At 34.0% G+C, this 12,692-nt stretch overlaps 1 protein-coding gene across 1 annotated transcript in view; it reads left to right on the top strand.

Moving 5' to 3' along the window:
* LOC118204321 (guanylate cyclase 32E-like) overlaps positions 1 to 12,692 on the top strand; it is a 440,266-nt gene that overhangs the window by 263,615 nt on the left and 163,959 nt on the right. The window contains exon 4 of the mRNA XM_085819935.1: positions 8,725 to 9,025. Coding sequence (XP_085676061.1) covers positions 8,725 to 9,025 — 301 coding nt within the window. The remainder of the gene's footprint in view (positions 1 to 8,724; positions 9,026 to 12,692) is intronic.

The raw sequence follows: 12,692 nt of genomic DNA, 5'->3' as shown, positions 1-12,692 counted from the left end.
TTCTTTCTTCTATTGGGCAAACTAGAGTTTTTGAAATCATCCTGAATACCTATCTCCGTAATATGTGCATTTTAATGTTTATAAAGGAGTTAGGAAACTAATTTTGAGTTAAATATAATAGCGGTTTTTAAAAATGCAACACGTCTTAGAATATTATAAAAGAAAGTGTTCCTTTTTTAAATATTTCATTTACAAATTGTAAAAATTGCGAATATCCTTATTTGAATTTATACACTTAATAAAGATTCTTTTATAAACATTTTACTCTTCCTGTCCTGGCATTTTTATATTAATCTAACATTTCTTAACGTAAAAGAAAGTCATGGGCTTTTAAAAGGAGAAATTAAAATGCCAAGGAATTTACATCTAAACTGGTATGTAAGCATTTCGTTAAATTATTCGAAAAAATTCTCCTGCCATAACTTACTAAGACCACATTTCATATAAGGTAATTTGCATATTTTTCAAATATTGCATATGTTACTGGCAATGTATGAAACGCCAGAATCTAGATATTTTATAGATTATTTATAGATATTATATATAATGTCTATAAATCTATTTATAGATTGCCTGTCGTTTATAGTCAAAGTACGACATATGAATATAAGTACAAATTATAAACTTTCCCTAGGCATTTTATCTAAAACCTAGGCAGTCTATAGAATAGCAAATGCAGTTTAGGCAAAGTATATAAAAAGAACGATCATGATAAAGCTCTTATTTAAAAGATGTGCATTCCTCAAAAACGCTCAAAACGCTATTTTTAAAACATAACAAAAAGTTGCCTTTCAAAAAACCTTTTATTCAAAATTCGTAAAGAGAAATGAAAGTCTTATAAAACAAAATTTATACCTTTCTTACTAAAAAAGGCAATGTATCAGAATGTATGAAGTGACGAAATGAATGCATTAAATGTATAGCTTTTGTAGGAACATGTGGAGAATTTTATATTAATTGACCAATTATTTACAATTTCCGGACCAGAATGCAAATAAATAATCAGTATTTAAAATGAGCTTTTGGAATTTTGAGACAGAGCATAATTCTGCATTACGTGTGCCCTACAGTGGTTAGTTTCCTGCCAGCTCTGATAGTTTCAATTATTCGACTTTGCGTTCTATCGCTGCTGACAATTAGCTTCTGACGCTCTGGTAGAGTAATGCGCCAGCTTCTAGACTACTTTGACTACTATTTAAGTTTTGATTTAAATTTGACTGTTGTATTTACACTCATGTCCATAAATTAAGGATAATGCAAAATCAGGCAAAGGAAGAGAAACAAAACAAATTTGACTTATTCGTAAAGCTTATTTATTAAACAAAAGGTAAACAGCAAAAACAGATGCTATATGTTTGATATTATTAAAAAAATTAGCGATTATTTTCCCTGGAGCAAATTACAAAAAAAAAAAAAAAAAAAAAAAAAAAAAAAAAAACCTATTTACAAAAAACCAATATTACATGCTTGGTATGATTGTTAATACATTGTATGTCTCCCAGACCAATACAGTCCGTACAACGCCTAGGCATGCTGAGTATCAAATTATCGATCTGATCTTGGGGGATATTACACCACTCAAAAAGCAATGCTCTCCGAAGTTCTGGTAGACATGTAGGAGGAGATTGACGGGCTGCAACTCGTCGGCCAAGCATGTCCCACACGTGATCTACTGGATTCAAGTCCGGTGAGAATGCTGGCCAGTCCATACGGGTGATATCCTCCGATTGAAGGCATTCTCTTACGATGTTTGCACGGTGAGGACGGGCGTTGTCATCCATAAACACAAATTGTGCGACCATGGCGCCCCGAAACAAACGTACATGTTGTTCCAGAATGACGTCTCCATAGATTTGGCTTGTTATGGTTCCAATTTGAACATGCAGGTCAGTTCTGGAACCCAGAATAATTCCACCCCAAACGAGCACTCCTGCAAAACCGTAACGGTGTCGTTCAATGATGTTTTCTTTGTGGTAACGGGTACCTGGAGCTCTCCATATGAAAGAGAATCAGGCTGCAAGCTAAACCTGGACTCGTCGGAAAACATCACAGAAGCCTGCTGTTGCGGTGTCCACAATGCATGCTCTCTACTCCAGGCTAACCGCAGGCGACAGTGAGTTGCAGTAAGGGGAACGCATCTGACAGGTCTACGAGCATATAGACCAATCTGCCGTAAGCGTCTGTACACGGTCTGCCTTGAAATTGTCGTACCAGTGGCTGAAGAGAGTTGACGAGACAGGTCTGAGGCTGTGCTCCGCCTGTTTCTTTTGGCAGTAACTGCCAAATACCGGTCCTCATTCGGCGTTGTAACTCTGGGGCGACCTGTTCTGTAACGTCTGCTCACATTACCATCATCTTGGAATCGTTGCCAAAGCCTGGAGATGACACTCTGGGCAATTCCATGTTCGTCTGATACTTCCAGTTGGGTCCGCTCACATTCCAGACGGCCGGTAATTCTACCACGTAAAAAATCATCCAAATGCATCCTTTTTGTCATAACTATTCGGTTATTGCACTGAAATACTTATAAAACGCCTGCGAACAATTTTACTTCTATGCCTGTATTCCTTATATATCACTCTCTTATACTCTTGTTGTCATTGTGACGTACCATCGGTGTCATCTGGTTACTTCCTGAAATTTGCATCTGATTCTTGAACATGTGTGTAGTGATTTTACATGTGATATATTTATTTTAGAGTTCGATTTCCGCGTGACTCCGAATTATCCTTAATTTATGGACATGAGTGTAGTTGAATCACCACGAGTTGCGGCTTATTTTGTAGCCTTTGCGTTCTAAATTCTCTTTAAATAAAATACTTATTTTTAACCTTTTGACTACTTTGTCATTCTTTAGACATAGTGTCTATTAGAGTTTGAACTAATTAGCAGAACCAGATCAAATAAAACCCTATAAAGACATTAAATTTATAGATATTCGAAACGAATCGGAGTTGTATTTCATTTTTTGCCTATTTGCGGATTGGCATTTATGTACAGAATGGATAAGAAGTGTATGAAATGTTAACCATTTCATACACTGCCGGCCAGATTTTGGCATTCTATAAAATGTCTAGGTATTCTATAGAATTCCGGCTTTCATACATTGCCATTAATACATACATGATTCATTTTCGAGTATAGTTTTAAATTCTTATTTCTGAATTTTGTGTTTGTCATTAAGGAAATATTTAAAAGCGAAACAAGTATACTCTAAATTGTTCAGATAATTTCCGAAATCATAATATAGGAAATTCCCAAACACATCAATAGTTTTGTTGGATAAATCATTTAAAAGGAATAAACTTTTTCCCTATGTAAATATAAAATTTTCCAAGATATATATTATTAGACATGCAGCTTGCGTTTAAAATTTAGTGTTTCTAGATGCTGACGTTTCTCACGTTTCTCCATTAGGCTATTAAATTCGTAAACATAAATGTATTCCGTTTTGTTGATGATAAGCACACTTTTTTATATCGCTAAGATTTTTGATAAAATGTGAAACATAAATATTTTACAATTTGCAGATTGGTAATGCGAAATTTCTAAATTGTCGAGTTTTCGAAATTGCCGAGTACATTAAAAAAAATCTGAAAGGTTTCAGATTTTAAATTGCGTCCAAAGGGGTCTTTTTTAGCATTTTGTGTGTTACCTTTATTTGTTAAATATCATGCTCTTCGCACTTAAACCATAAAATTCAGTTCAACAGCAATATCGCAAAATAAGTTTAAAATGAGCATATCTTTAAAATTTCCGATACAGAGTTTCGCGCATTGGAGATAAAATTTCTCTTCTTTTCTTTCTTTCTTTTTTTTTTTTTTTTTTTTTTTTTTTTTTTTTTCGTACAGTATTGTCATGGCTCGCTTTGAAATCGTTGAGTTTTTTAATCGAAAATTCGTTGATGTGATACAAAATATGAAATGGATAATAAAACAAATTTCAAATTCAAATCAGGGCTTCCACATGTCCATATTCTATGGAAGATTACCTTATTCAAATTTTGATAGATCTAGGTGCCGTTATTTTATCACAATGCGGGAAACATACATACATTCATGCAGATTCTTCATTATTTAATTTCTTTAAATATAATACAGAGCGATAATATTTGGTGGCAACAATTTGAAAAGTGAAACAAGCTTAATCAACGCAACATGCTGGAACGAAATTAGTAGTCCTTCTGCGAAAATTGCCCCTTTGGACTTCGAATTCGAAATTCAAAATTAATACTCTCGAGTGTCCATATCCGAGGAACATGTGACTGTGTGAAATTCACTTTGTCTGCCTCTGCTTAATGAGTTAATGTTATTATTCGGATGTTGTTATCTATTTGCCGAAGTCTTGCGCATTTGTATACGAAAAACGTAGAAAACAGGTCGTTTACTGAAATTATCATTTCTGATAATAGCCATGGGATTAAAATATTAGAAAATACATTTGTTTTAAACTGAAGTATATTCTGCAGATAAGGTCAAAATAAATTACAAAAAGTGCCAAGTGACAGAGAAATGTTGCCAGGAAAGGAATTAAATCACCATACAGGTTGGTTTGGCTTTTAGTCAACTGTTTAAAATTAGGTTAAAAGCAACCAGCAAAATAAAGCAAAATTAGGTAAATTTTAAATAACTCTGTCGATTTTAAGAGCGATCAGACACAGGTTTTTCTTCTTCAGGTCAAATGTAGTATCCATCCAAAATGTAGATTTTAGTCAACTGTTTAATATTAGGTAAAAAGCAACCAGCAAAATAAAGCAAAATTAGGTAAATTTTAAATAACACTGTCGATTTTAAGCACGATCAGACACGGATCTTTCTTCTTCAGGAGCAAAAACTGTTTCTGGATATTTTTTTCTTCCGTTTTTCCGAAACGTTCCCTGAAAACATCTATCCAAAATGCAGATTTTAGTCAACTGTTTAAACTTAAGTAAAAAAGCAACTAACAAAATTAGGTAAATTTTAAAAAATTCTGTCGATTATAAGAGCGATCAGACACGGATCTTTCTTCTTCAGGAGGAAAAACAATTCTGCATATTTTTTTAATTCCATTCTTCCGAAAAACTCGCTGAAAACATCTATCTAAAATGAGGTTGCATTTTTGCCTAATGTTTTTTTCCTTGATCTTTCCCAGTGAGGGATGTTCTCCGAGTGTTAAGATTAGGGGCACATCATCAGTCAAATAGTTTGCAGAAGTATTATGAACAGTTCATAACTGATCTTTTGCATTTAAGAATATTATGAACAATTAGTTTATAAAGAAACTTACAATTTTTCCTAATAGAAATGCTGTAAACTTACCCATTTATATGTTTCGACTTATATTAGTTCGATTCTGTTGTTAATTTGATAGATATCTTTCTCGTCGTCGTTTAATGTCATCATTCGGTTAATGTTTTCAAAAGAGCCGTTGTCATCTGGAACGGCTCCTTTGAAACTGAAGAAATATGCAATACCCTCGGAGGGACTCGAACCTGGAGCTCTCGAATACGCGCCAAGTGTGCTAATCGTTACACTACGAAGGCATGCAGAAAGGAGGGAGAAAATACCTTACAGTATTTTCCTTCGACGTTCCCTGAAAATTTTGTCGTTATTTTCAGAGCTAAAATTCCTACCCTATTGTCAAAATTAAGAATTAGATTCTTAAAAAAATCTATATTTGTCACCAAGTTTCGGTAATTTCTGTTAATATTCTCGCAGCTTTTACCGTAAAATTCTCTCCTCTTATCGAGAATGAATCTTTTTGACATCCGTTCTTTCACATTTTTCAAAGAAGATTTATTTTTAACGCAATAGTTGTGCAAATAAACTAGAAGTAAAAATAAATAGCTCTTTCTTACCCTATTTTTACATGCACCGCTACTTTGAATAAAATGAGCTCTAGTGATTTATTACCCTGCTTCTTAACTGTAAAATACCCGAACTAAAACAGTAGCGAAAAATAAACACTGATTCAAAGAATCCTCAACTCAGTCATCGACAAATTCCTTTAAAAAAAAACATTTTACGTTGTTTTATTCTTTAGAGAAAAAGACATATTTTATAATGAAAATAAGTAATCTTTTCAAAATATTTTTGAAAAGATGACTTTAAATAGTGTATATCCTCCCGGATTCCCTCCCCCTAGGTTTTTAGCTCCAGGTTCTGAAAATTTTAAAAATATTTGTATCATTTTCCCTTTCCTCAGTACAGTCAGAGAACTAGCTCCCCTAAATTTTAAAGTGGAATCGTCCACATAATATTTGTCCTCAAACTTTCGCAAATTCCCTGCGAATTTCACGCCGAACCTTTCTCTTCTAACGTTTTAACTGTATGATAGCTTAACCGGGACATACCCGTCACAGGAAACGAGAAGCTTTTTTACTTCCTTGTACGAAGGGAAAGAAGTACTGTAATCGCGACCGCTCTCGATTCCATTTGAACGATGGTTTTTCGTTACATTTGTACGTACGGACAGAATTAAAGACACTTTTTTCCAAATCGGATTGTGAAATGGATTTAAAATAGATTAAAAACAAATTTTTTTCATGACGTCTGTACCTACGTACGTCTGTATGTATCTCGCATAACTCAAAAACGAACAGCCTCAGAACATTTAAATTTTGTCTATGGGACTGTTATTATATGCAGTTGTGCACTTTCGTTCTTGGTCGCAATTGGCCGCACCAAAAATATGCATATACCCCTTTGTTACTTGGCTCGGCGAGATCATTTTTATATTCTTATATGTTGGTATATTGTATATTTTTTCCTTTAAAAATGATTGAATTATATTACTCTTATGTCTCGGTTAAGTTTTCTATGCCTTTAGTTAATCTGCATGCAATAGCTGTAGAATTATGAACAATTTAAAAGTTATTTAAGTGCGGTTAAGCCTAATTTTTTGTTTGCATTTGAAACTAAGCAGAATAGTAGATTTATTGCCAATCTAGATGAGAAACTAAGCTTAAACTAAAAAACAATCAAAATGGATATTTTCACTGAAATCTATTAATCGAAATATTTCGCGATTGCAGTACTTTCTTTACTTCGTACAAGAGAGTAAAAGCTTTAAATAACATATGCAAGATCCCAAATATTTCAATAAAAAGCAGATTTTTTAAGAATTAAATTTGCACATTAAACTTAATGGCAAAATGTGATCGGGCGCAATCAGCGCTCCAAGGTCACGGGCGCTTGGAGAGCATCATTTTTGACATCGAGAGTAAAGCGGTTAAAATGCCGTTGCGCCGACTGTCCTCTCGAGAGTGCGGTGTAAGGGGAAGCTTTCGGATGCGTTCTTTAAGGAATTCTCCTTCAAAACTGGACTGGAATTGTGCCAATTCGTACTCTCGATTTATAAGACTCGGAAGGTCTAAGCTAACTACAGATGAAACCTTTGCTTCTTTTCTTCAACAAAGCTCGTGAAATAACACAATATTTCAGGACAGGAATCTGAAACTGGAAAGTATGCAGCATTTTAATGGTGATTTTTCGAGATTTCTTTTTCAGATTTTAGATTTGCTTGGTAAAATTAAATATAATTGAAAATTATTTAATCCCACTCGTTTAACCGTTCTCATTTCGGAGTATAGTCTTTATAATTATAAAAAACACCTAACTAAAGTCCAATGGTACAAACAAGAGGCAAAACTTAACTTATAGGTGTAATAGACTACTTCTTGCTGTTAATAGCTTAAGATGAACAAACAATAACCGCTGTTGTTTCAGAGATTCAAATATTTAAAGCAATAAACCAGTCCCTTTATTAAGTGAACGAACTATGATTCAGCAAAACAGAGCGGTAGCTCTTTTAGAGCACACTCTTAATGGAAGCGTACCAGAAAAATTCAGTTCCCATTTTAGAGGAGAAAGCAATGCTTGTCTTCCACTAAAAAGTGGAATTAATTTCTTATCATTTACCAACTTTTCGAACATATCTTTCAGTTTAGAATTTTGCTGTTAATTCTTTATAAAAAGAAGATTTTGGGGAATTTAAAAAATTACACCTGAAAGAAATAAATTCAAAGCGAATTGACTCAGTGAACGGGTCTCTCCCGATCTTAACTCCTTCTTCGATTTTTTCCACTCTTTGCTGTTCTCGATCCTCTATCCATTCCCTACCTGATGCATCAAAGTTATTGTTAGTGACCACTGAGTCGTAAAAATATGGTTCAGTCCAATACCTCCTCATCTGAGAGTCTATTTGAGATTCACAATAGTTTCTGCCTACCCGTGTTCCTCAGCTACTAAAGAGGGGCTAAAGTTTCATATGATATCGTTTCTAGTTCCTAACAAAGGAGCTTCCATTAGCCCCGGAGTGCATACTTTAACCTGAAGATAAGGAAAGATAAAAGAATCCTTCTACGACAAGACTGTATATAATAAAAATGAGCTGATGCCATACATTTGGGGAAATTGCGCCTTAAGCTGTTGCGTACATTAGGGACAGCAAACAAACAGAACGTACAATCTCGGCCGTTCGGACGATGATTGTCGTTTGAATGAAAGGTCGTCTCGGGCGTTTTAGTCGAAGGTTTGGTCCACCGTTCAAAGAGCTTAATTACATTTTTGTTATTAATATGTAAAATGTCTGTACATGATGTTTATTTCGACGAAAAGTTTAATCAGTAATCCATAGTAATCATTTTATGGTTTATCTGTGAATATTTTATCTCAGCAATAAAATTAAGTAATTAAATACTCTAAAATAAACTTCGCATAATAACCTTGATTTTATCTATTACAGAAATGTTCAGACAGCAAAGTGTCCAACAAGGATATTTTCACGACGTTTGCGAGGACTTTGCCACCGAGTTCCAAAGTTTCAAAATCTCTCATCTCCCTGTTGAAGCATTTCGACTGGACCAAACTGATGCTTCTGGTAGCCAATAACACCTCAGATAAAAGCGTGGCAGAGGCCTTGAGCAAGCTGGCAATTGAAAATGATATCGAAATTGTTCAGACTTTTTATTTACCGGCTGATTACCTCACCAAGCACAACACGACTCTCAGAGATATTATTCTTCAAACCTACATGAGAACCAGAGGTAAAAATTTTTATATTTTTCCCATTTATATTTATAATTCTTAGTAATATATGAAAAATAATACCATAATAAATATATGTAATAAAAGTAATACCTACTCATTTTTCTCTCTTAAGATTTTAATGGGCAGTGAGAAATATTTGGTCAGTCCATAAATAATACTTTCTTATTTTTCAAACCTAAGATCAACAAGTTCGTTTTTAATCTAAGTTCTTGTTTCAATCTAAGATACGCAGTTGACCTTCGGCTAAAGTTGTCTCGAATCGGAACCTCAGAGTTGAACCAAGATAAAGTTCTCTTTTAATCTAAGATATAGAGTTGAACCTCGCATCATGAACGCCTCCTTTCACGAATAATTCTGTTCATGAATAAATTATCTGAACAAAAACATGATCGGACGACAAACGGTGTCTTGAGTTACGGCCACCTATTCCAGAAACAAATGATTTTTCAAAATTGTTTAAATAGTACCTTGACAAATTCCTTATTACAAAATAGCCCATGATAAAACAGTCCATGAGAAATAACCCATGATAAAATATCCTAAATCAAATGTTTTCGAACTGTATCCCTCTAACTATTTTAAAATTTTTAATATCTAAATATATGCAAGCTGTGCAATGTCTGTTTAAGAATCAGTAATTAAATCTTGCCTCGAAGACGGGGAAGTGGTTAGTGACACTGACTGCCGCAACGAAGAGACCGGGTTCGAATTTCGAGCAAGGCTGGCTACATATGCTGGCTGATAGGCGTGTCTTATTAAAATGTATTTCACAACCATTTGCCAAGTAGGGTGCAGTAATAATAATTTCCACATACAGGTTACCGCAGCATACAAAAGTTTCTTGATCCTCTGGTTTATATTCTAAATTATAAATGTTATATAATTTATAAGGAATTTTCTCTCTCCTTTCATCATGCCTTCGTGGTGTAAACATTAGCTCATTAGGCGCGTAATCGAGAGGTCCAGGATCCGAGTTTCGGCGAGGGCATTGCTTAATTTTCATGTCTGTTGCTTCCAAAATAACCTAATGACTCTGCAGAGACGCCCGAACTAAAATGTGGTGGATGATGGTTTTTCACCAATGTTTGCCGAATGGGTCTCCTAATCTAGTCGCCTTTTAAAAGGCGGAGTATATAAGGTATCAGTAGTATCAGTAGAGGGCGCAGCCCGACCCGCCTAACCAAACAAGTTAGTCACATGATCATGACACGCCACGCTCATTTCAACAAAGAAAAAAATTGAAACATAAAATATCTAAATGAAAATAATGTGTTAATAATAATTATAAACATAAAAGTGAAGAAACAGAACAAATACAAACACTTAGGCAAGAGCAGACACCAAAGACAAAAAAACCGCGAACGACAAACACAAACTCAACAAAATGATATGCTCCCTTCTTCCTGCATGCTCTCGTGGTGTAGCGATCAGCACACTCTGCGCGTATTCGAGAGCTCCAGGTTCGAGTCGCGGCAAGGGCAATGCTCATTTTCACGCCTCCTGCTTCATAAAAACCTAATGACTCTACAAATTAACAGAATATTTGCATGATTTGCGCAAAAATTAGCTAAGTATACTAACAATCTTGAAATATGAGTATCAATAAACAATGATTTTGTTGTTTTTACTGGTCTTATATATCTTGTTTTTATTTTTTTAAATATACATAAAGTACAGAGATAATTTTTATTTATTTTGAGATAAAAAGTCTGGGTGTGAATTTTGTAGAATACTATAAAAATTCAATATTCGCAATATATTTTTTAAATTTGAAACTAGAAATAAGATGCTTATTAAATAATATGATGCACTTCGGCTATTTTATCATGAGCTGTTTTGACGGGTCACAATTTAGAAATAACCTAATTAACACTCAGGGACTTCGGGAAACATGATTTTAATATTTTCCATTCCTTAAATCTCATTAACGTAGTCTGCATGTGAAGTGACTTACATGCGAGAAATTCGTGGTCTTGCAGGGCCATGAATTTCTGGATAGAATGATGACAGACAGAATGGGTTTCAGTCAGAAACTTTAAAGGCTTTCGCACTTAGGACTCTTTTTGCTATCTGTGATATTTTTTGTCAGTTCAAAACTCTGACTAGGATGCTAAAAACTTGGAGAAGTTAACTTCAAGAACCAGATAAATAGGATCAACAAAAGTAACTTCAGAAATAGCAAAAAAAAAATATGCGATTTTGGAAGAAATGGGTTCAGTAAAAAGAAGATACTGATTCTTCGATCAATGAATTCTTGCAAAATGGTGTAAGATCGAAAGTTTTTATGTTATGATGTCACCCTGAAAAACTAATAGGAAGGGACAGCATAAACATTTCCATGACAATGTTATGTCTCACCTTAGAAACACTTTAAAACATAGGCAACAGCAAATGACACTGGCTAAACTTTGAGTGTTGTTTTTTGGGGAAGAGGCCCAATGAAACTCAAAAACAGTCGACTGGTGCTTCAAGATAAAGAAAATATAAAAAAAGATATCTGCTAAACATTCCTCCTAATTATTTTAAAAAAATGGAATTCCTACCTAGGCCAAACGATGGCATTTTCTTCATCACTTTCCACTTCTGCTGTCCACACTCTTTGGTACAGATACAGTAAAATTTAATTTTATGTATTTTAACTTTCGTGTATTCTGTCTTTTTATTATAGTGTTCATCCTTTTTTTACTTCCTTGTACGAAGTAAAAAAAGTATTGTATTCGCTAAAAAATTCGGGTATCATATTTGAATGAAAATATTCATTTTGACCGCTCTCGAATGTATTTAGACGATTTTCTGGGGTGACATCTGTATGTGAATAGACATATGTATAGAATAGAGGAAAATTTTTATCGAAAACGGATTGTAAAAGAGATTTAAAATGGATTCATAAGGGATTTTTTTCCCAACAGAGAAACAGAGTGGGTATATATAAATGTATACCCACTCTTGGTACTCGGCTCAGTGATCTCATTTTTTTTAAAATTTTTATATGCTGGTAAATTGCGCATTTTTTGCTTTATAAGTGATTGAATTATGTTGTTTATATCTTTCGGTTAAGGTTTTTATTTAGTTAATCTGCATGCAATAGTTGTAGAATTATCAGCAATTTAAAAGTTTAAGTGGCGATTAAAGCCTACCGATCCGCCATTTGTTTACATTTGAATCTCAGCAGAATATTGAATTCAGTTTCTGCACATTTGATGTATTTTTGCCATTGGGACCAAAAGTAAACTTTTAGTTTTGTGCACCGAAAAATCTGCCTTTTTGCCTCTTGCCCTAATTGCTTGTTTTTGCGTTGAAACTCTAATTATAACTGCAAAAATTGTTTTTTAATTGGTTTAACTGCATAGGTTTTTTTTCCTACATTTTTCGATTTTTAATAAAGATGTTTTGAAGTTTTATGCATTTTTGCTTACCGCGAAGTGAGAACGGAATTAATTGAGTGAGAAATTTATCTCTACTGAAATTCGAGGAAATAAGTTTAAATGAAATGCTACAAAAATGCGCATAATTTAATATTCCGTACAAGGAAGTCATGTGGTGTCCGCATCAAATTTTTATATCATATCCTGGAGCTACCAGATAGCGTTGGTTTTATAAGGTAACAAAAATGTGTTTTTGGGACTCAAAATTAATTAAATGATTAATCATTTAGGTTTCCTA

This window comes from Stegodyphus dumicola, chromosome 7 (assembly GCF_044657685.1).
Source record: "Stegodyphus dumicola isolate Sdum_Otavi_A_Nest chromosome 7, ASM4465768v1".
In the NCBI taxonomy this organism is placed as follows: domain Eukaryota; kingdom Metazoa; phylum Arthropoda; class Arachnida; order Araneae; family Eresidae; genus Stegodyphus; species Stegodyphus dumicola.
Note: the sequence above shows the minus strand (reverse complement) of the source record. Positions and strands in the feature narration are given on the sequence as shown.